The 24852-nt window shown below is 61.6% G+C and overlaps 8 protein-coding genes and 2 non-coding genes across 10 annotated transcripts; 4 read left to right on the top strand and 6 right to left on the bottom strand.

The window, feature by feature from the left end:
- Positions 1–1663: 1663 nt before the first annotated feature.
- EHS24_000199 lies at positions 1664–1758 on the bottom strand. Its single transcript has one exon. It is a non-coding gene; the product is annotated as a tRNA-Ile (tRNA).
- Positions 1759–2618: 860 nt separating this feature from the next.
- EHS24_000200 (uncharacterized protein) lies at positions 2619–4184 on the top strand (the record flags this gene model as incomplete). Its single annotated transcript, XM_028616036.1, has 7 exons — positions 2619–2732; positions 2796–2816; positions 2876–2887; positions 2947–3422; positions 3499–3560; positions 3666–3859; positions 3915–4184. The coding sequence occupies 7 exons, from the start codon at positions 2619–2621 to the stop codon at positions 4182–4184; spliced, it is 1149 nt and encodes a 382-aa protein (XP_028479893.1).
- A 262-nt stretch (positions 4185–4446) lies between these two features.
- EHS24_000201 (uncharacterized protein) lies at positions 4447–6583 on the bottom strand (the record flags this gene model as incomplete). The annotated part of the gene is made up of 3 exons (XM_028616037.1): positions 4447–5340; positions 5382–5748; positions 5814–6583. 3 exons carry the CDS (start codon positions 6581–6583, stop codon positions 4447–4449), a joined length of 2031 nt encoding a protein of 676 aa, XP_028479894.1.
- A 669-nt stretch (positions 6584–7252) lies between these two features.
- Positions 7253–9070, bottom strand: EHS24_000202 (uncharacterized protein; the record flags this gene model as incomplete). The annotated part of the gene is made up of 3 exons (XM_028616038.1): positions 7253–8155; positions 8210–8384; positions 8439–9070. 3 exons carry the CDS (start codon positions 9068–9070, stop codon positions 7253–7255), a joined length of 1710 nt encoding a protein of 569 aa, XP_028479895.1.
- A 1294-nt stretch (positions 9071–10364) lies between these two features.
- On the top strand, positions 10365–12555 carry LPD1 (dihydrolipoamide dehydrogenase precursor; the record flags this gene model as incomplete). The annotated part of the gene is made up of 6 exons (XM_028616039.1): positions 10365–10385; positions 10581–10754; positions 10825–10898; positions 10973–12001; positions 12296–12425; positions 12466–12555. 6 exons carry the CDS (start codon positions 10365–10367, stop codon positions 12553–12555), a joined length of 1518 nt encoding a protein of 505 aa, XP_028479896.1.
- A 507-nt stretch (positions 12556–13062) lies between these two features.
- EHS24_000204 lies at positions 13063–13146 on the bottom strand. Its single transcript has one exon. It is a non-coding gene; the product is annotated as a tRNA-Asn (tRNA).
- Positions 13147–13286: 140 nt separating this feature from the next.
- EHS24_000205 (uncharacterized protein) lies at positions 13287–14118 on the top strand (the record flags this gene model as incomplete). The annotated part of the gene is made up of 2 exons (XM_028616040.1): positions 13287–13317; positions 13433–14118. 2 exons carry the CDS (start codon positions 13287–13289, stop codon positions 14116–14118), a joined length of 717 nt encoding a protein of 238 aa, XP_028479897.1.
- A 560-nt stretch (positions 14119–14678) lies between these two features.
- On the top strand, positions 14679–15830 carry EHS24_000206 (uncharacterized protein; the record flags this gene model as incomplete). Its single annotated transcript, XM_028616041.1, has 8 exons — positions 14679–14880; positions 14934–15043; positions 15093–15184; positions 15340–15407; positions 15451–15494; positions 15548–15649; positions 15697–15752; positions 15797–15830. 8 exons carry the CDS (start codon positions 14679–14681, stop codon positions 15828–15830), a joined length of 708 nt encoding a protein of 235 aa, XP_028479898.1.
- Positions 15831–16801: 971 nt separating this feature from the next.
- Positions 16802–18745, bottom strand: EHS24_000207 (uncharacterized protein; the record flags this gene model as incomplete). Its single annotated transcript, XM_028616042.1, has 1 exon — positions 16802–18745. One exon carries the CDS (start codon positions 18743–18745, stop codon positions 16802–16804), a length of 1944 nt encoding a protein of 647 aa, XP_028479899.1.
- A 1310-nt stretch (positions 18746–20055) lies between these two features.
- Positions 20056–23643, bottom strand: EHS24_000208 (uncharacterized protein; the record flags this gene model as incomplete). Its single annotated transcript, XM_028616043.1, has 4 exons — positions 20056–20288; positions 20351–21125; positions 21173–23281; positions 23560–23643. The coding sequence occupies 4 exons, from the start codon at positions 23641–23643 to the stop codon at positions 20056–20058; spliced, it is 3201 nt and encodes a 1066-aa protein (XP_028479900.1).
- Between the last annotated feature and the right edge of the window lie 1209 nt (positions 23644–24852).

The following is a 24852-nucleotide window of genomic DNA, read 5'->3' on the forward strand; positions in this document are numbered from 1 at the left end:
GGAGTGGGGAGGAGGGGTGAGGTGGATGAAGACGAAGAGGTGCGACCAACGAACGTCCAACGGGCACTGCTGGGGGGAGACGGGGGGGGCGGAGCGCGGAGGGTTCCGAGTGGGTGGTTTTTGGGCCGGGAAAAAAGGTGCGCGAGAGTGGGTGGCACGCCTATTTGGTATGTACGCAGTGCAACGTGCGTCGCTCGCCGTGAATGCGTACACAGGACGTGTCCATGCATGCTCTAGCAATTGGCATCCTGCATCTAGAAAAACGCAGCGATTGTCCTTGGGCAGGAACATCGGCCGGGCGCAGAGCAAAGTTGGGACAAGACGAAAATCCATAACGACACCATTTACACAAAAGCCACAAGACAGAATCCAAGTTTACTACAAGCCACTACCATCCAACAACGCATGCCCGGCATTGTATCGCTCCGCAAGCTACCAACAGCTGTAGTAGGTAGCCCACGTACACGCGACACAAGACCTGCAACATGCGCTGCCCATTGTTTGTTAGAGTCAGACCGTGCGTTTGCCGCCTCTTTGTTAACAAGGAGGGTGGCCGCCAGGCGGCAGATGTCTGCCTGCGCCGCCGCGTAGGGGCGCAGTCGAATAGCTGCGGCCGCGGAGTGTCATCCTTTCTAAAACTGAAAAGGGAACGTCAGCGCCCGAGTCGCGCGCGGCTGTGTGACAAACATCCCAGCGGCTGTACTCACACAATGGAAGGATGAGAGACGAAATGTTGACGGAGAGCCAGACTTTGTAGGGGCAGGCGCGAGCGAGTGCGAAGGGGGGGGGGAAATGACGTGGCGTGTGAGTGGTCCGTGGGTGAGGTTATCACCCGTGCATGGCGAATGTGGCGGCTGGCCGTTTTGGCAGAGGGCCTCGACATGCTAAGCAGCTGAAAGTCGAAGAGTCCGTTGACCTATAGGCTCAGTGAGTTCAAACAGAGCAGAGGTAGACGGGGTAACATGAAAGACAACATGGTATGGAACGATATCTGATCCAGGTGCTGAATGTAGCGGGTGTACAACGGACGTCGGTGCGAGTGAGCGCGAGAGCCGGCTGGCCGTCCTCGTTAGTACAGTGGCCGACGACCACCAGAAGTTGATTCTGCATTCCACCCGTGGAGGCAGAGCCCCAATGTCAACGGCGGTGACGAGAGCATGGAGACGGAGAGTATCCGCTACGGCCGTATCCGTGAGAGAGGACAGGATGAAGGCGCGAACAGCGCGAGCCTGGGCAATAATCACTACATGCTCTCATATACGGGCGGTGGGATAGCTGCTTGAACGGCCGTCGGGTTGACAGTCGCGGACACAGTTGCTGGCACAAGCCAAGTTGCCGGCCGCTGGCGGCGGCTGGCGGAGAGGCAGGGGTACCGGTGCTCTAGCCTGCTCGAAACTTGGCCACCGTGTCGCTGGTGTGTTGCACGAGCATCTCGTTCAGCGGCGAAAGGCCAACTAGCACTGGACAGTAACGATATACAAGTGGACACCCGTGACGACGCAAACACGTAGGATCGGCGGAGAGGAGATTAATATCGTCGATTTTTTCGGGAATTTCCTCCGATCGGCGTTCCACCCATCCACAAAACCTTCTTCCCCGGCTCTTGTCCTCCTTCAACATCCAAAAGGGAAGCTACTACTTCTAACGAAGTAGAAGGATCACGTGACCACTGACAGGATCGAACTGCCGACCTCCGCATGGACTAGTAACCAAGGCTGGGTATTAGTACGATGCTCTAACCAGCTGAGCTAAGCGGCCGAATTACGAGAGCAGACCCGCATGCCCAACTGTGTGAGCTGACGCTGCGCGAGCGATTGAAGCTGCATGCGTTTGCTGGAGACTGCACAGTGCCCGCCTGGACTAACCATGGGCGTGATAAGAACAGAGCAGAGCCCGAATGGTTATGCCACTTTTAACCCTTTTTCGTTCTCCAACCTATACTTGCGGGGATGTCAAAGCAGAACGACGCTTGGGCAGCTCGTATCGTATCGGAACAGACCTTTACGAGGTGCTGGTTGTCGCAGAGGAGATGCGTACATGCCAAGGACTTGTCGACTTGTTGTTCCTCAGTGCCTATGTATGGATTGTCGGGTCCCTTCGCGTCCCCAAATGCCACATGCGACCCTCAACTCGTCATCGACGCCTCCAGATCAATGGCCGCCATGCCCAACGCATGAGGCTACGAAATGCGAGGGTGACTGCAGCTCGTGCGGTCGCTCGCGGGACCGGCACCGTCGTCTCCAGGCCACGTCTGCGGCCACGACTAGATGCCGCTGTGCCGCGCGGCTCACTCTTGCAGCTGCACAGTGGTGTTGGCCGACGGCGATGATGTGCGGGGCGGCAGCCACTCGGAAGTAGCGTGCGGGCAGATAACGAGAGGGCCGATGGCCGAGCGGCTGGCCAGGGGGGGCGGGGACCGAGATTTCACCTGCGTCTTCCACACACAGACACACAAAACACCCCTTCTCAAGCCTCCCCCGGCCGACTCTTTCTCTTCAACACATTCGCGCATGCGCGTCACGCAGCTGCTCAACCGGCTTACACCCCGCGTCTCGCGCTTGCACTCACCAACGCACTCGCACTCACGCACGCTCGCCACAGCAACACTCGCCGGAACAATGGCCCACCTCACGCTCTCCGACCCGCCGACGCAGCGCAAGCGCGCCGCACACTGGACCAACGACCACGGTACGGGCTTCACCAACCCGTGGCCCAGTGCAAAGGGACCTCCAGTGAGTGGGGATGCAGCTGCTGCAAGCTGGAGGGCGGTGTGAAAGGACCTTGCTAACGGGTAGGCGCTTTCGCACGTTGCCAAGGTATGCCTCTGCGTGAAAGGACTCTGTTTGAGCGAACCCACTGACTGACCGCTCTGCAGTTCTCATGGCAAGTGAGTGGCCCTGTTGACAGCTGAACAACATGCAATGCGTAAGCTGACATCCCTTCCAGGGCATGCACATCCAGAAGCCAGAGGTCAAGGACCCGCACGCCTTCCTGCCCATGCAAAAGCCCGACTTTACACCCCCAACCGAGGGCGTCAAGGCCACCTGGCTCGGCCACGCATGTGTGCTCGCCCAGTTCGCCACGGATGGCGGCAAGAACAGCATCAACGTCCTCTTCGACCCCGTGTTCAGCGACCGCTGCGGGCCGGGCGGATACCTCGGACCCAAGCGGTACACGGCCGTCCCATGCGGCGGCGTCGAGGGGTTGCCCGAGATTGACGTCGTGGCCATCTCGCACAACCACTACGACCACCTGGACCGGTCGACGCTGTCCGAGATCTTTGCCAAGCAAAAGCGCACGCCGGCGCTCGTCGCCTCGCTCAACACCTGGCGCGTTCTCGACGGCATCTCGCCCAAGGCCAAGCAAGTGTACCGCGAGGCCGACTGGTGGGAGACGATCGAGGGTCGACATCAACGTCGAGGGTAAGGGCCGTCTGGCGTTTACGTGTACGCCCGCACAGCACATGACCGCGCGCACGGCATGGGACATGGCCAAGAGCCTCTGGGCCGGCTGGGCCGTGCAGGGCGACGCTGGGTCGGTGTACTTTGCCGGTGACACTGGTGAGTTGCGCGTCGCGCGGCGAGGGAGCGGGTGAGCCATGCAGGACCTCACCCGGCCCCATTCCTCTTCAGCTTCGCCAAGCCCCAAACCAAGCTAACCCGCAGGCTACGCCGCCGTCGAGACCGAGACGTACGAGATCGACCCCGCCGTCCCCGTGTGCCCGGCCTTCAAGGAGATTGGCGAGCGCTTTGGCGGCTTTGACCTCGCGTTCCTCCCCATCGGCGCGTATGCCCCCCGCTGGTTCCTCTCCACGGTCCACTGCGCGCCCATCGACACCGTCAGGCTGTTCCAGGATGTGGTGCGTAACACTCCCCTTCATTTGACTCATAACCCGCTAACACGTCCACTTGCAGCGCGCGAAAAAGGCCATGGCCATACACTGGGGTACCTGGGACCTGTCGCACGAGCAGCTCTCCGAGCCCGCCACGATGCTCGCCGAGGCGCGCGACGTCGTCGGCCTCACCAAGGAGCAGTTTGACGTCGTCGACCTCGGCGCTAGCATCTCGAGCGTCCCGGCCGCGGCCGCAGCCACCGCTCGCGTCCCCGAGGCGCAGGCGCAGGCGCAGGAGCAGGAGCCCAAGCAGGCCGAGGCTGAGGCGGAGCTCGAGCGTGCGGTCGCATAGAGAAGGGACAAGGGAGGAGGAACGCGACGTGAGAGTGTCATTCCGTGACCGGTTACGTCGCTGCCAAAAGCGACCCTGCACAGTGCTAGTTTCTTGTGCGTGTGCAGTCGCGTGTACATTACATTACCCCCAGGCGGACGGAGCGAGCGGATGACACAAATACATGTGGCGAATATATAGATATTGGATGCGACTACTTTTCTTTTTGTTTTACATTAAGAAACAGAGCCACAGACTGTGCGCTGCTTGACGACGGCATATACTAGTTTTCGGCCTTTTCATTCACGGGCTCGAGCTCGCTGCCCCCGGCCCCCGCATCGGCATGGGTCCCATGGTTCCCGTGGTTCCCGTGGTGGTGGTCGCTGTGGATTGCGCCGTGGACCTTTGACCCGTGCCACTTGTCCCCAACGGCGCCCTTGGGGTCGGTCATAAAGTCCAAGCCCTTCTCCCGGGTCCCGCGGAGGTAGTTGCGGCCGCCGTCGTCGCCGTCGTCGCTGCCGTCGGGACTGGACGCGCGCGAGCTCTCGATGGAGCTGAGGTCGCCCGCGGACGCGGCGTACACGCGACCCTGGTTGCGCTCGGCCTTGCGCTTGCGCCGCTCCTTCTTCATGGCCTGCAAGTGGTCGTCGTCGCTGGACATGGTCTTGATGTGCAGCCCTGGGAACTGGGCAGCGAGGAAGCGCTCGAACAGCGGCAGCACCTTCTTGTTGGGCCGGTACGTGCCCGAGTCGTTGTCGATGACGAGCTCGTACGCCTCTGGCTCGAGCGGACGGTCGTCCTCGGCGCCGTGCAGGGCCGTCACGAGCTTGGGACGTGCGGGCTGGATCGGCGTCCGCCTGGCAGGCTTCGACTTTGAGTTGGAGTTTGAGCTCGCCTCGCCCTTGCCCCCGACATTGACGTCGGTGCCAATCGGCACAGAGGTGTCTGGGGCTACATGGGCGCTGCTTGCAGCCGTGGCTTCGGCCGCTGTCGCTTGTGAATCCCGGCTCTCGTCGACGTGCGCCTGGTCTTGCCCGCCGTCATTGCGCTCACGGAGGAGGCTGTGGGATGGCGCCGCGGTATCAATCTCGCCGTTGGCGCTGCCGCCGCCGCCGTCGCTCTGCTGTCCGGGCTCGTACTTGCGCACAAAGAACTCGCCAGAGATGGCAATGTAGACCTGTTTTGACGTCAGCCACAAGACTCCAGGATGCCGCTTACGTTCACGTCCGAGTGCATGGTGTGCTTGCTGAGCAGGTCGATGGCAAACTCCTTGCCCGTCTCGGTGAACCGCATGAGGCCGTCGAGGTTGATAATGTACGTAAAGATGCGGTCGCCTTCGCCCCAGTGCGCCATGTCGAGGAAGCGACGGGCCATGTCGCGTCCGGGGCCAGGGAGCGTGCCGTACTCTGTCGCCTCGTCAAAGTGGTATATCTGGCAGTGCTGGCGATGGAGGGCGGCGTGCAGGACGTGTCCGCGGGCGCCTTTGGGCTGGAACATGCGGTTGACAAAGAACGAAAAGTCGACGAAACGGTGGTACAGCTCGTTGGGGACGGGCCCGACCAGCTGCATTTCGTTTGCTTGGAAGCTGGGCGCGTGTTAGCTGCTTCAGCTTGAGCGCGCTAGCGTACGCGACAGCTAAAAACCACTCACTTTGCCGTTTCGTCGCCGTCCCGTCTCGTCGTGGTGCCGACCATGCGGCCGATGAGTGGCGAGTAGTGGATGTACCAACAGCTATTGACGGTGTAGAGCTTGCCACACTCGTCCTCGGTGGGGCCCAGCACCTCGATGGCGATGCGCAGCGTCGCGTCGCCGCGGGCGTGCTTGCTAAACGCCCCACAGCACGACTTGGCAGCCAGCGCACGCCAGCTCGCCCCGCGCTTCTGCAGCTCGACCAGCTCGCCAGCCAGCTGGCCATCAGCGCCGCCCTGGTCGCCACGGAGGCTATCGCCATGGAGGCTGTTGCGATGGCCGCCGCCGCCGTCGCCAGCACCAACGGCACCGACGGCGGTGACACGGTTGCCACCGAGCGACCAGCCCTCCTTCAACGGCCCGGTGGTGATGTATGCCGTGCCCAGACGGTCGTCCTGCGTGCCCGTGTCCTCGTCGTAGACGCGGGCCTTGAGCTCAAACCCGCTCGCCGGCACGCCCGCGAGCACCCACGCCGTGTTCCACCTGGGCTCGAGCGTGCGGTGTGCCGTGGGCGTGCGGAACCGGATGTGCGGGTCGTGCTTGTGCCGCGTGGCCACGGACGAGTTGACCTGCGCGAGCACGAACGCGTCCGCGGACCCCGACGCCTGGTCGCCTGGCGGCAGGTGGTGGGCGGCAATGAACGTGATGCGGACGACGTACGTCGTGCCCGCGGTGGGGACGAGCGGCGTCGAGTCGAAGCCTCCCTCGAGCTCCTTTTCGTCTTTACCCATGGTTTGGGACGGGTACGTGTCGTCTTGCTGGGGAGGGGCCACAGTGGATGGTATAGATGAACTAGGGTGGCGAGTTTGGAAGCTGTGGTGGTGATGGGCACGGACGGTGGGTGGTGCGAAGGTGCGAGTGAAGAAGCAAAGTAGATCAAAAACCAAAGTTGTTGTGGTTCTATTTCTTGATTCCCGCAACGGCATGCACTGTCCGTCCCGCTCTACCTCCCCAACGGTTTGGCATCACCTGCCCCTCGTGCCGTGACAGCATGCAAAAGCAAGGTATGCGGGCCTCAAAGTGCGACACCCACAACCAGTGCGTGCCCAGCGGTGCAATCATGTGGGTGCTTGCAAAAGTTGGAAGGGGGTGTCCCACGCAAACATCGCCTCCCGCCGACAAAATGACGTCAACGAGTGGGGTCTCGAACGCGGCACCACCGCAGTCAACGTCATCGTGGGGTGTGGCCACCGCTGCGTCCCCGTTTCGTCTTTTCGTGGCACAACCAGCCTTGCACAGAGTGTGTTACATGAGGCCTCCGTTTCCAGTCCACGAACAGACTGTAAACAGCAGACATGTACAGAGATCCAGAGCAGTAACAGGCACATCTCAGGTCCTACGCTGGCGTCATCTCTCTGCACACTACATGGTTTATTTTTAAAAACACAAAACACAAAGGCTTAGAGCTCGTTCTTGGCACTCTTCGCCGCCTGCGAGGCGGCCTTGCTGGCGGAACTGGGGCTCTTGCTGGCCACGCTCGAGAGGCTGGACGCACTGGCCGATGCGGCCGAGTAGACGCTCGACAGCGACTTGCTAGCGTTGGACGCCCACGCCGACGCCGAGCTCGCGCTCGCGACGGCCGCGGCTGAGATGGTCGACGCGCCGGCGTGCACGCTCTTGGACGCCTGGACGGCGGCCGACGACGCCGACTTGGACGCCGCGCTGGCCGCGGACGCAGCGGCGACACTGGCAGAGCTGGCGCCCGTCTGGGCACTCTTGCTGGCCGCGACGCTGGCCGACGACAGCGATGCGACGCCGGGGGTCTTCTTGGCGTTCTCGCTGGCCACGGCAGCGGCACTTGCGAGCGACGCAGATACGCTCGCGGCCGACTTGGACGCCGAGGTCGCGGCTGCGTCTGCGGCAGAGCTGCCGCTGGCCGAGAGGGACGAGTAGGCCTTGGTGGCCGAAGCGGAGAGGCTCGAGGCGGCCTTGTCGGCCTTGCTGGTGGCGGCGACGAGCGCAGACGACACCGAGGCGACACCGCGAGACAGCGCTTCCTCTGGGTTGAGCTTGTTGAACGACTGGAGGATACCCGCCGCCTGCTGCTGGACAAACTCGGCACCTTGGTTGAGCGACGCAAACACGCCACCGGCCACGCCGGCAATGTTCAGGTTCTTGAGGTTCTGGACGACAGACTCGAGGCCCGAGGTGGTCGGCGCGTAGCTGCGCATGGTGCGGAGGAGCTCGTCGCGTTTCGTCGAGGGGTCCTTGACACCGTTCTGGCGGAGGTAGGCACGGAGGCGCGAGTCGGGCCACGCAAGCCAGTCCTGCACCGTGTAGTGCTGGTCCATGAGCTTTTCGAGCTGTTGAATGTGTCAGCACAGTACGGTGGTGCATCATAAGCCTGTGCCACACACCTGCGAGCGGTCGTCCCAGGCTACACCCTTTCCAAAGTTGTGGTCCTTGAGCCAGTCCTTGATCTCGGTGTCGGTCCACGAGCTCCAGCGCACGCTGTCTGCCGTGGTGTACGCCTTGTCCATGGCCTCTGTGAGCTTGTCGCGCGTGGCATCCTGGGCATTTGTGATGGCGGTGCTGACGTCAGACCCAATCAAACCACGTTTTCGGATTCCACCGCAAAAAACTCACTGGGCGTCGTTCTCCGCGAGCCATGCACGAATCTTGGCGTCATCCCAGGCGCTGTACACCTTGTCCTCGGCGGTGTAAAAGTGGTCCTGCATCTGCTCGAGGAGGTCCTTGCGCTTGGGGTCCTTGGGCGTGACGCCGTGGTCCGCGAGCCACTTGCCGATCGTGCTGTCGGTCCAGCCGTCATAGATGTGGTCGACCGTCGTGACGTAGTCTTCACGGACGGCCGCGAGGAGGCCATTGCGCGAGGCCGGCTTGTCCTTGATGCCGTGGGCCTCGAGCCACTCGGCGAGGTCAGAGTCCTCCCACACGCTGAAGATGTAGTCGGTGGCGTCGTTGAGCTTGTGGGACAGGGCATAGGTGGCCGACGACGCCTCCGAGGCCGCCGACGACGCAGCAGACGTGACGGCGTCTTGGGCAGAGGCGGCAGCTTTGGCGAGCTGGTCGTTCTTGGCCTTGGCGAGCTGCAGGAGCTGCTTGTGCGTCGTGGCCGGGCTCGTCAGACCATAGTCGGAGAGGTAGTCTTGGAGCTTGTCTGTCGACCACGAGTCGAGGTCCTTGGGCGCCGTAAAGTGCTCCTGGATACTCGCCTGGGCAAGTGTCGCCGCGAGGGCGAGGAGGTAGAAGGCACGCATAATGTGGGTGGATGGGTTCGTTCAGTTCCGGCAGATGGTGTGAGCGGGACGCGGGGAGAGAGAGAGAGAGAGAGAAACGAGGGGGTTGGCCACTCTCCACGTTGTCAGCTCGTAGCCTTTATTGAGCAGACTCCCATCGTGCGGGGCGTTCCCAAGAGCATGATATCATGAGTTGTCCTGGGAAGAGGGGAGGCGAAAGGACCTGGTGGATTCGGCGGGACCTGTCGTCATCATGGTCCAACGTTCGCTTGGTGAGAGTCCCAGCACTATAGTGTGACACGTCGCGCGGCCGTCGGCAAGGACGGGTTATGACGATGATGGGTGGGTTGGACGCGGTTAGACATTGGATGAGCGGGTGTGGTGTGTGGTGTGACTGGGTGACGTCATGGCTGTAATGTTTCTGTCAGAGGAGGAGGCAGATCGAGTCTGTCCTTGGCGCGGCCGACATGCATTCAAAGACAGCAATAGAGTGCTGGGCACATTGCCTGTCGCCCGTCCATGTTGATGTCCCAGTGGCCAGTGGCCAGTGGTGGATGTTTGCGTTTGGGCATTGTTACTTCTGGGTGCTTTTGGGCATGCCCGTTTGGTCTGTTGGAAATCGCACGGCCGGAGGAAGACTGCAGTCTCCGCCGCTCTCACCGGCCGGCCTCGTGCATCGGCCATCATGCATCGGCCACCTTTTTGGCATTTGCGAGCAAGCTCTGCAGAGTTTCCAACGCTGAGTCAGAATCAACAAACGCAGGCTATCGTGTGTCTGTATTGTCCTCTCGAACGATGATGTGTGTGTGCGGGGCTTTTCCAACACCAAAAGCGGGCAGCGGATCGGCACAGCGTGTAAAGAGGCCGTGTGTGGGGGGGAGAAAACGGGCTGGTGGAAATCGAGGCATTGGACAATGGTGTGACGCTTCGTGTATGCATCGACGTCTGTCCACTGACTCATCTTTGCGTGGGCGTTGCAATGCAGCATTTCCACAGCGAGACGTGCATGCATGCATGCATGCATGGCAGTAGTGGCCGCCTGGCTGGCAGCAGTGTTCCCCCCGGCGGCATATATGGCCCGCGGCGGGCCGTCGAGTGCCACATTGGGGCGATTTCATCGGGGCTTGGTCCGAACGGCGCTGGCTGGCTGGCGCGGCTGGGCGGGCGGCGGCTGGCAGGCGCCGGGCGAAGGACAACGGATGTCCCGCCGCAAGCCGCCTGGGTGGGGTGCATTCTCCGCACCATTTGGGTCAACGCTTTACTCGCCGGCGTGCAACTTGCTCGTCATCTACATACCACCCACCCACCACACACCATGTTCGCCAGGGCACCCCTCGTGCGTACACATCAACACACCCACCCCCACCAGTGGGCAGCACCATGGGGCAACACGCAGCAGGCAGGCAAACATGGCAAATAGCTTTTGCTCTGCCTCTCGCCCCCACGGTTGCCCACTGACGTCGTTGGCTCTGTTGGGCCAGCGGCACACAATGTTAACAATCATGTTCTTTGCTGACAGCCCACCCCACAGTCTTCGGGCCTCCTCCGTCCCCTCACCAACCCCGCGTCGTCGCACGCTGCCTCGCGCGGTCTCCTCCGCGTCCGTGGCCTCGCCTCGGCTGCCGGCCCTTACGATGTCGCTATCATTGGCGGCGGCCCCGGTGGTTACGTTGCGGCCATTAAGTCTGCTCAGCTCGGCCTCAAGGTGTGTTTAAACTCGGCCCCTTGCTGGTCAACTCTGCCCCCACCGCGCTATCCTTTGACTAACGAGCCAGACCGTCTGCATTGAGAAGCGTGGCGCTCTTGGTGGCACCTGCCTGAACGTTGGCTGCATCCCTTCCAAGGCCATGTAAGTTGCGGCAACAACAAGACGGAGCGAGGGACATTTTATGCTGACTCTTCTTTTTTTTTTCCTTCTTTCAGGCTTAACAACTCGCACATCTACCACACCATCCAGCACGACACCAAGAACCGCGGTATCGACGTCATTGACGTCAAGCTCAACCTCCCTGCCATGCTTGCTGCCAAGGAGACCTCCGTCAAGGCCCTCACTGGCGGTATCGAGTCGTACCTGTTCAAGAAGTACGGTGTCGACTACATCAAGGGCACTGCCTCGTTCGCTTCGTCGTCGCAGCTCGACGTTGCCCTCAACGAGGGTGGCGAGACCCAGGTCGAGGCCAAGAACATTATCATCGCCACCGGCTCCGAGGTCACCCCCTTCCCCGGTCTCGAGATTGACGAGGAGCGCATCGTCTCGTCGACTGGTGCCCTCTCGCTCCAGGAGGTCCCCAAGCGCATGATCGTCATTGGCGGTGGTGTTATCGGCCTCGAGCTCGGCTCGGTCTGGTCGCGCCTCGGCGCCGACGTGACTGTCGTCGAGTTCCAGGGTGCCATCGGTGCCGGCATGGACGCCGAGGTCGCCAAGAACTTCCAGCGCATCCTCCAGAAGCAGGGCTTCAAGTTCAAGCTCAACACCAAGGTCGTTTCGGGCGAGCGCGTCGGTGACGTTGTCAACCTCAAGGTCGACGCCGCCAAGGGCGGCAAGGAGGAGACCCTCGAGGCCGACGTCGTCCTCGTCGCTATTGGCCGTCGCCCCGTCACCACCGGCCTCAACCTCGACAAGATTGGCGTCGAGGTCGACTCGAAGGGCCGTGTCGTCATTGACGACGAGTTCAACACCTCCGTCAAGGGTATCAAGTGCATCGGTGACGCCACTTTCGGCCCCATGCTCGCCCACAAGGCCGAGGAGGAGGGTATCGCCGCCATTGAGATTATCAAGAACGGCCACGGTCACGTCAACTACGAGTGCATCCCCTCGGTCGTCTACACCCACCCCGAGGTCGCTTGGGTCGGCAAGAACGAGGAGGAGCTCAAGGCCGCCGGTATCAAGTACAAGGTCGGCAAGTACCCCTTCGCCGCCAACTCGCGTGCCAAGACCAACCAGGACTCGGAGTGAGTAGAGCGAGCAACAGCGAGCAGCAACGCGAAGCGTGGCTGCGAAACGTGGTTGCGAAACGTGGTTGCGAAGCGCTGTTGCGAAATGTGGAGGTGGTTGGCACCGCGAGCGACAACGTGCAGTGTTGTTGCGATTGTCGCGGTGATTTTTGTTCCGGTGTCCCGCTTTGGTCCAACCGTCTCCGAGACTGTTCCATGGTGGCCCAGCCGCAGAGCCATACACACAAGCAGAAGCGCAAGCGCCACGTGCAGCCCTGAAACAAACACAAGGAACACCGCTGACCGTCACAGGGGCTTCGTCAAGCACCTCGTCGAGGCCGAGACCGACCAGATCCTCGGCACCCACATCATCGGCTCCGCTGCCGGTGAGATGATTGCTGAAGCTACGCTCGCAATTGAGTATGGTGCTTCAGCAGAGGATGTTCGTGAGGAGCAAAAGAGCGCACTACTGACACTCCCAGGTTGCTCGTACTTGCCACGCCCACCCCACGCTCTCGGAGGCCTTCAAGGAGGCTGCCCTTGCCTCATACGACAAGCCCATCAACTTCTAAGCAAAAGAGCAAAGTATGGGGTAACGGGAGTAGTAGTGTCGTATCACGGAGTGCATGCACGCATCTTAGCGAATAGAAAAGAAGGAACCCAGTGTTGCAGGTGCAGATGTCGAGCAAGATGTGGAACGGTAAAGGAGGGAGTCGGATGTTGGTGGAGGAGTGGCACCGCCACACCGCCGATCATTCCCGCCTTCCTTCCTTTCGGCTGACCGCCCCCCCCCCCGGCCCCCCATCCAACATGCGCCCCATCCCAGGCTCTTTCAGGCGAGCATGGCAGCACGCGATAGACATGAGGGGCAGGAGGAGATGGAGAGGATGCACAGTGTACATGGAGAGGGGGGGGGAGCCAAACCGTCGCGGTACGCCCCAAACCCGCCACCCAGTCAAAAACTCCCGCCGCACTAAAAAACCACCGACACCTCCATCTTCATCTTCCTCTTCCTCCACGACCTCCCGATGCTTCCAGGCCGTCCAAAGCACATCCACAAGCCCAAAAAGAACAGAATCCTACCCCACACGGGCTCGAACCGTGGACCTCGGAGTTTGTTGAAGATAACAGCTCCACGCGCTAGCCAACTGAGCCATAGGGTAGTTGTTGTTGACGACAAGGTGAGTAAGGTGTTGAGCGGTGGCTAGGAAGCTGAAAAACGGTTTGGAACGGCGTGTGAGTGTCCAGGTGAGCCCCTGCTCCATTTCTGGTGTCGTTTTCGGACGTCAAGTCGGACGAAACCATGGCCAGAGGTCGATTGAGGGCAACGGAAGGTAGGCAGTGTGTCTGCCGCCACATTGGGCTGCGACGTCCTCTCACAGTTTGGGCAACGGCCACCTACTTCCAGGCTTCAAGGCTGCTAGGCTAGGCTAACAGCATGGTACTCAGCCCGAGCTTCTGGATGTCGCGCCTGGCCTTGTCTCCGTCGTGCCGACCGGCCCGGTCGAGTCGGCCAAAAAGAGACTTTGCGCTTCGAACTCCTTGCGTGGCTGAGAGGCGAGCGTGAGGCTCTCGACCCACATGATGACGTCTGGGACCCTTCCGATCTGACTCCCAAGGAAGAGCAGCTGTTCCGCAACTTCTGCCAACGCACCACAGCACTCTGTGCTTCCATCGATCTCAAACGCCAAGTCTTCCTTCTTGTCGACGGCAAGCCCTCACCTGTCCCATTCCACCAACTCGACCAATGTCAGCTGGTCCCCAACTGGTGGAAGCTCGCCAAAGCCGGCGGCTGTGAGCTCACATTTGCCTTGGTGGTGACCGCCTGTAACCTGCATCAAGCTGGCCATGACGTCGCTGGCCTTGTGCCCCTGTTGGACGCGACGGCCGACATCCACGCAGCCTACATTCGCCGAGACAGCCTCAGCCCAAAGGGGAAGAAGGTTATCGTGAAGAAGGCCCACGCCCTCGAGAAGGCGTTCCATGGCAGCGAGTCGTTGTTGGACTTGGTCGTCGAGTTGGTCAATGCCCCCAAGGACGTACCTTCCATCAAGGAGGCACTAGAGGGATACCCCGTTGTTAAAGGAGATCGGAGAGAAGGAGGAGGTCGACGACTTGAAGACACACACGCCTGAATTCTTGCGTTTTGTCGAGGCGTACGAGTGAGTACCGATACCACAGGCCAGACCTTTTTGTTGACAACACAGGGCCAAGTTCAACATCACATTCCCTCGCGACCACAAGGGCTTCCCGGGCATCAAGTTTTGGCACGACTCCAACGAAAATGATTTGTGGCTTCTCTGCGTGCGCGTCCGGCGTCGCGCGGAGGAAGCGTGCGACCATCGTTTTCGAACGCGGCTCGCACAACTCTCCCGTCGGCATTATCTTCCTCATGATGAGGCACTGGCTCGAGCACGGTAACTCGGATATCTTCTCAGGTCTTCCCATGGACATGAGCTGCTGGCCTTGTTCACCCCGCAAGCCGACATTGTGCGCACACCGTGTGCATCACGTCCCGTTCCATTTCGGTTTCGACAGGCCTTTCCCAGACGAACTCGCCCACTTCGACGGGAACCTTGTCAAAACGAGCTTGTGAGGTCTTGGCCAGTGGCGGTGATACCCGCTATGATGGACTCTTCCCGTGGGTACTCCAATGCTGTCGTGTAGCTGACAGCTAGTCCCGTATGTGCAGACCATGGTCGACAACTTTGCCGCCTGTGGTCTCATCGATACGGTTCAGCTTAAGCCATTTGCGCTTAACAAAGCAACACGAGTCGAGTACAACTTCAACGGACTGAGCGATCCGGCCATCGAAATGCTCTTTGGCATCCCCGATCCTGTGGTCCTCGCGTGCCGCGACCCATATGGTCCGCACGTCAAGCAGGAAGAGCGCGACAGTGAGTGTTTCGATGTCCATCCTGCTCTGGACGAAGCTGACAACCTGATGCAGCGCCGGGCATCCCGGATGGACCCATGTCCGACCTCCTCACCAGGTATCGCACGTTAACTCTCCACCAGCGTTTCGAGCTTGCGCCGGCGTGTTCATGGCCTGCATGGACCGTACGCTGCTGCGCGATGCGCTGATCACGGCGGGCAAGACCCCTATCAGCGTATGGTCCTGCCAGAAAAGCGACCTCGTAGGCATGTTGTTGCCGAGGATCTCGACCTCGGCGCTGGGGAGGAAGAGCTCGACTATGGCAAGTAAATTCAGCAAACCAGAGCTAGTGGCAGGACATCCGCGCAGAATGCAAGAAGCGCCACCTGAGTGTACGGCCCTCCAACCAAAACCCTCTGCTCCCGTCTAGTGGCCGGCGACGTGAGTGATGCAGCCACCGCCGACAATGCTAATCTCTCAGGTTCGGCATTGTCACGGAGGAATGCAAACAGGTTCGATTTGCTGTGGCTCCCGCCGACAAGTCGCAAGGTGAGAGGAGAGATGTTAGCTGGGTGATTGCTGACAAGTTCAGACAGTGTGGTCGCGGCGTCAAGTGGCGAGCAGTGGCCGCCATTTGTACCCATCGGTAGGTGCTTTCCGGGACGTGCGACAAAAAGTACAATAAAAAGAACATTATTGAGCTGTGCGGTACCCGTCGCATTCAGCACATGCCTCCTGGCGAGGGCCGTCTGACGAAGGAAGTCCTCTGCTTCCGACTCGCCGAGTACGACGTAAGTACGATTGACGTTGCCATCCCGCCCTTGAGCTGACGTGTCAGGCCGGTCGTGCACCCGAGTCGTGGAGGATGTCTGCCGTCGCTTGGCGGCCGTTACCGTGAGTTTAGAAACCCTCCAGGATGATCAACGCTGACATCACAGACAAACTCGCCGACGAACTCGAGCTGGTTTGTGAAACAACCGCACGGCACCATAAAACACGTCTCCTCTGGCTTCCCGCCAAGGGCTCAGCATCACCATAGGCGCACTGCGAGCTACCCACTCCTTCCACTCCCTCAGCTCGAGCCCCCTGCCACGCGCAACTTCCTCTTAGGACCTGTGCATACAAAGTAATGCGGACGCCACGCACGACTCGGTCGTTCTGCACACGTCGTCGTTTCTTCACCCTTCTTGGATGTGATGGAAGGGAAAAGTTTGGAGGAAGACAGGTTGAACGAAAGGGGATGAGCGAGGAAGATGACCGGGCGGAGGGGGCCTGTCGCGCAATCGCCACGTTCCGCTGCCACTCTCCCTCGTATGTCTTGACAATTGAACCGCCTGTCGCCATGCCACGCTGTCAGCTCTTCACATACGCATCAACCAGTATCATACACGCAGCAACCAGCACCGACGAGACACTGCCATACAGACCCGCTGTCAGTTGTTGCACAGAGCCAGTCAGTCACCCGTCAGTCACCCGTCAGTCGCACAATCGTTGCCAAAACCACAAGGGACCGTCCATGGTACCAGAGATACATGATTGGGGGGGTATCGCTGTGTGGGTAAATGCGGGAGGGCGAAGGGAGGCAGCGATGTACAGCACACACCTGTTGTCGAAGCGAAGGGGGAAAAGGGAAACGAGACCAGAGACCAAGCTAGTAATGGGACAGAAGAGGGGGAAGGAAGCAAAGGACAAAAAAAAACCACAGGGGAGGGGGGGAGGGGACGCAGGCCGCGGTGTGTTGCGTATGTTCCGACAAGAACAGCGTGAGCGAGAGAGCGAGCGAGAGAGCGAGCGAGAGAGCGAGCGAGACCGAGAGAGAGCGCATTGTCCTGAACAAGTAGTGCACGTTGACAGGGTGGACCTGGTTGTCGAGAAACTGGGCAGAAGGCACCATTCGTGGCTGGTGTGTGCCGCGGCGTTGCCGATACCGGCGGCGACCGCTCTCACGCCCGTGCACGTCGCCTGGGATCCTCGTCGTTGTCGTCGCTACTGTCGTTTGCGCCCGAGATATCTGCCGGACTGTCGCTGGGGACAATGTCGTCGGGGTCGTCGGGGGCCTCGCTCGCTTCCCGGCGCATGGTGGTGAGGTGCGCCCATCCCTCGGGACACTCTTCGTGGTCGACTTTTTCAAGGTATCCCTCGGGGACGAGCCCCTCGTGGCCCGAATCCAGGCGGATGGCAACGACCCACCCGTCGCCGCCGCCGCCACGGCCGCGCACGTCGAGCAGGTCGCCGACCTCGACGGCCATCTCGTTGACGCCCTCGGGCTCAAACGCGTACGCGGCGCGGAACAGGCCGTCCGGGTCGTCGTCGGCGCCTTCGTACTCGTCGTCGTCGTCGGACCAGTACTGGTCGTTGTCGTGGTCGGGCGTCGTGCCCTCGAGCCTAAAGTCGGTGTCGTCGGCGGCAGGCGCGCCGACGGGGGGCTCGGGCTCGGCCTGGCGGCGACTGAGGAAGCCCCAGCTGCCTAGACCGAGCGACGACATGCCCCACGCGGGCTTTTCCGGCTCGGGCGGCTCCTCCGGTTCGGGCTCTCCTTCACACCAGTTTGAGCGTGAGCGGTGTGGACCCAGCCCCAGGAACCGCGCATCATCCAGTGGATACGCATAGTCGCGGACGATGACTCGGCGAACAAGCGTTGCTGCCACGCCCACGAGCTCTGCATCGTAAAGCTGCGAGCTGCGCGCTGGCGCTGGCGGCGGTGCGTCGGCTTGCTCCCCTGGCTGCGGCTGTTCTGGCAAAGCGCGCTCCTGCGGGGCGTGCGGGGTCGACGCCGATGTCGAGGTCGCAGTGGACGTTGGCGGCGCAAGCTCTTGTGATCCCATGACAACGTCGTCGTCGCCGCTTACGCTTGCACTTGCGGCACTGACACCGCTGGCGCTGGCGCCACTGCTGACGAGCGGCGAGAGGGCGGGCGCAGCTGCAACCTGGACAGCCACAGCAGACAGACTGGCAGAGCTGCTCCGTGCACTCGAGCGTGCCATGGCAGCGACGCTAATGCTCGCTCCGCGTGTACGCGGTGTGCCCTCTGCTGCTGCTGCTGCGGCGGCGGCGGCGCCATCACTGTCTGCCCTGCGCGGAGACGTGGGCTCGGACAATGCCGACGACTGCTCGGGCAGCGATGGGGCGATGAGACTGCTTGTGCCCAGCGTCGACTTTGGTCGGAGACGGCGGGTGGACGACACGGAACTTGCGCGGTCGCGGGGAAGATACGAGACCGCCGACGGGCCGCTCGAGACGGACGACACTGGTGTACCGAGGTTGACGATGCCCAGGCCACCGAGCGGGCCGGGACTTGCGCGCGGGCTGAGGTGCGGGCTCAGACCGGGGCTGGAGAGCACCTGCGACTGGGGGCGCGACGTCGCCGGGCTCGGCGGGGCGGGGCGCGAGCTGTGGAGGGACGAGTTGGAACGCGGCTTGACGATACCGGCTGCGTTGCCGGCCACGAGCGACGAGACGAGCGCACTCGTGGGGCGGGCGCGCGATGCAGGTCGAGGCGACGCGCACGGCGAGCGCAAACGCGGCGACAGCGGCTGGCCCAAGGCCGCTGCAGTCGGCGGTGTGCTTGTGCTAGTGGACAAGGGGTGTGGCCTTGGCCTTGGGGAGGCGATGGGAGGGGAGGAAGTGGACGCGGATGCCGTTCCAGAGCCCGCGGGCGTCGAGCGCAGCGGTGAGGGGATAAACACGCTGTCCTCGGGCACGTCGGCGAGCTCGAGCTCGAGCTCGAGCCCATCCGCCGAAGTGTCCACTCGAAGAGGAGTCGACGCCGTCGCCATGGACGACGACGACGACGACGCACCTGGCTCTTCGCCGAGTGTGCCGAGGCCAAGACCCGTCATGCTGTTGCCCGAGCTGTTGCCCGACACGGTCGCGCCGGTGTGGGACATGGAGAATGTGTTTTTGGTTGCACGCTCTGTGGCCGTCGCCGAGGTACGGCGAGGTCGAAGCCAGCGAGGGGCAGGGGAGAGAGGGGGTGTGACTGGGGGTGGACGGACGCGCAGAGTGCGAGCACGAACGCGCGCGCGGGAGTGTCGGATTCGCGCAGGGGACGCGCGACGGGGTGTGTGGGTGGGGTGTGGGGATGTGGAAAGGCGGATGGGTGCGCTCTATCGACAGCTGCAGCCGCGATGCAGTGGGCAGCGGGTGCAGCGGTGCAAGGCGAGCTGGAGTCGAGATGGAGAGATGGATTGATCGAGAGCACAATGACCCCAATGGCCCGGAAGATGGGATCGAATGGGTGACGAGGCGCGCGTGTGCAGAGCGACCAGGGAATCACGCGAGGAGGCGGGAATGCGGGCACGGCGGCAACGGCCGAAGCTTGCAAGCTTGCCTGGGTGCTTCCTGTCCGACGTCTCTCCGGGACACGCGGCGAGCTCGACCCTAAAAGGCGGCGGCGGCGTCGGCGATGGCGATGGGAGGTGTTGGGCAGTTGTTGCAAAGGGGTGTGAGTGACGGACGTGTCGATGCAACGAAAGAAAAGTGTGACCCACAGACCCCAGCTGTGCGTGTGACGTAGTACCACTGTTGCAGACAAGCGACCAGGAAGTGTCATTTTAAAAACGGGCGGCTGCAGTGCGCACACCTAGCTGCGCAGTTTAATGTCACTGGTGGTTCCTGTGCACATCGGCCCAGACCCCGTCCCGCCCGTTCGTCTCTCTTCTGTGCACACGCTAGCGCAGAGAGAGAGACAGAGAGAGAGAGAGAGAGTGACCCCCAGCGCTATGAAACAGTCCGACACCCAGGGCACACACACCACATGTCAATGTTCGCTGCGCTTCTTGGCACAGCGGGCACACTCTAGGCAGAGAGCCTCGTTGCTGAGGCGTGTGCCGTTGACAAAGCATGTACCTCCCACCGCCGTGCACTCGCTCCCCACCCCGCTCCAGCCACTGAACCCAGTCCCATTTCGTGGGGACACACCAGAGAGACACGGTGCGGATGAGAAACACGATCCCACCACAGTCCACACTTGCTTCTTGCTCCCCCCCCTCTCCCTTCCCCCCCCCTCCCTCCCTCCACCCGGTGCCTCATTCCTCACATTGTCATCCCGCGTCCTGATCGACACGCACACGCTCATGAAGCCAAACCAAAGCACGATTCGTTGGCAGAGTCTGCATGTCTGCGGTTTGGGGGGGGGGGGGGGGTTTCTACAATATACGTATAATCAACTATAAATTCCAAGCAACAGGCTTTTTTCTCACTCTTCTCCTCCTCGCACCTCGACCACGTCCTGCCGCGCCATGCCCACCGCCTTTATCACGTCGTCTAGCGTTTCGAGGCTGGGGCCAGACAGCGGCGAGCCAGCGGGACGGTGTACGACACGCCGCGAGGCCGAGCCCGAGCCGGCGGGGGCAAGCGCGTACGTCGCGACGATGGTCGACGGGCCGCCAGCCGGCGGCTGCAGGCCGAGGGTAAACGCACGGCTGTGGCCTGTGTGGCGATTGTTGTCAGCAACCGAGGTGTCTCTCTACTGAAGACGCTGGGCCACTCACCTCCCCATCCCTTGATCTCTTTAAGGTCGTCTACGCTCCCGATACCACCCTCCTGGGGCGACAGGACGCGCAGGCGCACAGGCTCTGCCTTGCGCGACTTGAACAGACTACCGCGGTCCACTGGCGCAGCCAGCAGGACCAAATCGTTGAACACCAGCAAAGTAAGCACGTCCGGACGCGCCTTGCGCAGTGCCTGCATGCTGGCCTTTGGTGGTGGTGGGTGTGTCGGGTCGTAGCCCGGGTGCAGTGACGAGCGCCCCGAGTGCGAGTGGCGCGCGGGAGAGCCGGGTCTCGACTTGATGTACAGCGACGACGACGCAGACGAGCTGGACGCAATGGAGCCCACCTGGGACTCTGCAATGCTGCCCGCGCCGCTGTTGGAGCGGCTGGGGATGGTGGCGGGCGTGTCGCCTCCTCCGGGCGTCGACGCGGCCGTGCTGGACGCAGACGCAGGCGTGCTTCGAGACGACGACTTGACAGCGCTCCCGAGCGAGTGACGCAGCGCGCGGATCGAACTGGAGCGCGTCATGCCTGCTGGCGGCTTGTCTTCCAGACGCACCACTTGCGCGTGCGCAACCAGCCGGCGGCCGCGAGTCGCGAGGTCAAAGTCGGCGTCCAGGTCATCGAGCTGTTCCGCAAGCGCCACGAGCTGCTGCAGGTCGTCCTCTTGGGCCTTGCCAGACTCGAGCTTGCCCAGAATCGTCTCGGTCGCGTCGATCAGGCTGACCAGGTCGGCATGTGCAGGGTGAGATTCCGGCGTCGCCTTGCACAGTTGCTGCGGTCCGTCAGCGTCCGGTAAACGATGTCTTGTCTTGTGCTCACCCTCAAGAACAATGGATACTTTGTCAGACGCTGCACGGGCTTGAGCAGCATCGAGCCGAGACTGAGTGACCCAAGAGCCTTGTCGGTGCTCTGCATGCGCAAAAACTCGCCAAACGTGCTCTTGTCGTCCCGCGCCATGTCCTCGACAAGCTGCGAGACAGGGTTGAAGAGCACAATGTACTTTTCGTGGCACGACAGGCGCGACACCCAGCCGGAAAACAGCGAAACAAAGACTCCAACATCAAACACGTCGGACGCTTTCCTCGCCGCGTCCTGGTTACGCGCCAGGTCGGCGTGCGTGTCGGCAATGGTCTCGAGCGACTCGAAGAGCTGGGTCACCTGCTGCGGGATTCCAGACATCCACTCGCCGCCCACGACGCGGAGCGGGGACGCGAACAGGCGCAACACGTCACGACAGGAACGAACAAACGCCGCCTCGGTTTCACACATTTCCCACATGACGTCTTGGCGCTTGACCTCTTCGCCGCCGTCTGGCCCAGACACGAGCTGGTCGTACACTTGCGGACCCATGAACGCCCGCCATGTCGTCGCGGCCTCGACATCGACAGGCGTCACGGGGCGCATGGCTTTGGTGTAGCCAGAGTACAGTGCTCCAAACGTCTCCTTGCGCTGTGGTGGGGGTTTGGGGCCTTCGCGCCGGCTGACCAGTGATCGGAATGAAGCAGACTTGCGCAACCCTGGACGATTGATGGTTGTCGCTGGTGCTGGCTCTTCAGTCGCTGGCGTCGAGAGGACAATCTTGGGCGAAGGTGCAGGTGAGGCAAGTATCTCGGAGCGGTCTGGAGGTGAGGGGGGAGGTTCGCTGCGACGCCCGGGGCTGTCTGGTGCTGGGTACATGTGGGCTTCGTCCCAGCGGTTCACAAGCGAAGTGAACGAGCGACCGAAGCGGTTGGGCGACCTCGACGACTTGGCGCTTGCCGTAGTGCTGGTCGGCCTCTGGGGGATTTGCAGCGGAACGGAGGCAGGGACGGCCACGTCGTCGACCATGTTGAGGAAGCTGCTTCCCAGAGACAGGCGGTTCAACTGTGGGGGGTTGCCCTCTGCTGGCCAGAACGCGTTGTGCTCGGCCTCAGACTTGTCGATGATGCTCCACGGCTGTTGAAAGTCGAGGTTGGAGACGAGACCGCGGAGAGCGTTGAGGCGACGGCTTCGTGCGATGGGTGAAGGCTCGGGTGGCGACACGTCAAGGGGAGACGACAGCGCAGTGACTGCATGTGATGTGTTCTTGGGCGTCGAGTCGGGCGTCTTCTTGCCCCGCAATGTCGCCACAGAGTCATTGGAAGGAGAGGACGGACGCACAAACGAGGACAGTGGCGGGGCCAACAGTTCTGCCTCGGAAAGCGAGAACCGAGAATCCACGGGAGACTCGGTGATGTGGATGGAGGGCCCAGAGGCGATGGATGTCGCAATGCTCGTGCGCTGGTCGTCGTCGGTCGTCGATGACTGAGAGTATTCGGAACACGATGACCAAGGACGTGCCCGAGGCGACGCAGGTGCGGACGAGGCGCGGCGCGTGCTGGAAGATTGCCGTGGACTGCCGCTGCCGCTCAGGTACAGCTTCTTGGGCTTGGCCTTTCGGCCAGGCGACCAGACGGGTTGATCATCTTCGCCGTCGGTCGTACAGACGATGGAGGAAGGCCGACTGGAGGCGATCATGGCGGTGTTGATGGTGAGGGTGAGCTGACTGGCCGAAAGGTTCTTGCCACTCATGACGGAATGTCGCCACGGCGTGCCAATGGTGTCGGATTCAAACGACTCGGCAGACGAGGAAGGGGTGTAGCAGTGGCCGTTGTCCGACAGCCGGTCTGACAATGGGGTGGAAGGGGTGGACGAGCGCACGACGGGTGGTGCCACCAGGTGCAGCCTGTCGAGCTGGGTGGGTGTGGGACGCGGGGTTTCGGGACGGCTGTCGCTGCCGGAAACCAGAGTGCGCGACGAGGCCTTGTCGTCAAAGATCTGATCAGGCGCACAGACACTGCGGGTTTGCTTGGTCGACCGAGCACGCGAACCTTGGCTGGGAGCCGCAAAGGGATGGCTGTACTCTTCGTCGTCCTCTTCGAACTGGCTGAGGTAGGGGAGAAACTGAGGCTGGAGGTGGTCGAGACAAAGGTTTATGAGGAGGGAGACGAGGAAGAGTGCAAAGTGGTTCGTAAATGTGCGTCACGAGGAGGGTGCAGAGAAGGTGGGTCCCGAGGGCGAGGGTGAACCAGGAAGGAGAAGGGGGCAGCAAGTCGAATGCGAGATGACGAGGAGGAGGGCGAGACAGTGGACGCGAGGGAATCGATAAGTTTAGGGTGGACGCAAAGAATCGAGCATCAGCGAACGGTCACACGGGGTCACGATCAAAGAGGCCGTAATGTACTCACCATGGCGAGCGGGGTTTTGAAAGTAGGCGGCGATGGCGAACGTCGATACTGGGCCTCGTCACTGGCGACCCAGTTGGGATACATTGGTTCGCCGGGCAGTCTTGTTGACAGCCTAGTTTAGGTGTAACGGCCCGGGACACAGGGGGGCTCTGCGGTGCAGAGCGAGGTGCTTGCAACTACGCGCCGCACAGCGAGGCCGAATGGGTCGGCGGTTGGAGGCCCGGGATGCAGGGGCCGGAGGGGACGGGGGATGAGGGATGTGGGATGCGGTGTGCTGGCAGCTGGCAGCTGGCAGATCTGGCTGCTCGAGGCGGCTGAGAATGTGTGCACTGTCGAACGGGGGTAGGTAGCAAGTAGGCTCTGTCGATGAGAGCGCGAGTAAAGGAGGATGGATGTCGGTGGTCGTGTGGGGGGAAGTCCTTTACCGGGTGTTGAGCGAGGAACCGGGGGAATGGCCGAAAGGAGCAAGGAATAGATGGATTGGATGGTGATGGTATGTGTGTGAGAGAGAGAGAGTGCACGGTTGAGCGAGTAGATGCCAGTCGGAGTGATCTACCCAACTGTCAACTGCGCACGGCGAGATGTAAAGGACAGCGAAGCTTGGAAGCAGCAGCAGTACGACGAGTGTTGCCACCCACCCACCCACGCAGCCAGCAGCAGCAGCAGGAAGAAAGGAAGGATGTGTTTCGAAGAATGTGGCCTGACGTGTGGCGTCTGGCACAGACCCCTCTCGTCCTGGAAGACGTCCTGGACAGCGGCGGCGGCGTGAGGCGGCGTGAGGCGCTTTTGCTGTTTCGCTTGCGCGCCAGCCCGACACGAAACGGCCCCGAACAGTCACAGGTGTGGGTGATGGGAACCGCAGCAAGGGGCACGGAAGGGGGAGGCGAAAGAGACAGAGATGATGGGATGATGGGTGTGGTGGGAAAAGCCGAGTGAGAAGAACAAGGAAAAGGGTCGGTGGCAGCTATTGTGTCAACAATGCAACAATCTCATCAGTGTGTGTGGGTTCTCATTGCACACGAGGGGCTGGCGGGTCGATTCCCGCAGACTAGTGCTAGCATGCATCAAGCAACATGCATGCGTGCGTTGCGCGTGTGTCGTGTGCTTGGCAAGGGGGAGACTTGTAAGACGACGATGGGTACATTCTTGGGTATGCGGGGCTGGCCACCTAGGAACGCACACCGAGGCCAAAAACGCCACATTGTGGCCAGCCGGATTGGGCAGCGCGGCGCGAGCAACGACGACAAACCACCCTCGATATCTTGAATTGCACTACCATTTCATAATGGCTCA

The sequence above is a fragment of the Apiotrichum porosum genome (genome assembly GCF_003942205.1).
Source record: "Apiotrichum porosum strain DSM 27194 chromosome Unknown scaffold_1, whole genome shotgun sequence".
Taxonomy (NCBI): domain Eukaryota; kingdom Fungi; phylum Basidiomycota; class Tremellomycetes; order Trichosporonales; family Trichosporonaceae; genus Apiotrichum; species Apiotrichum porosum.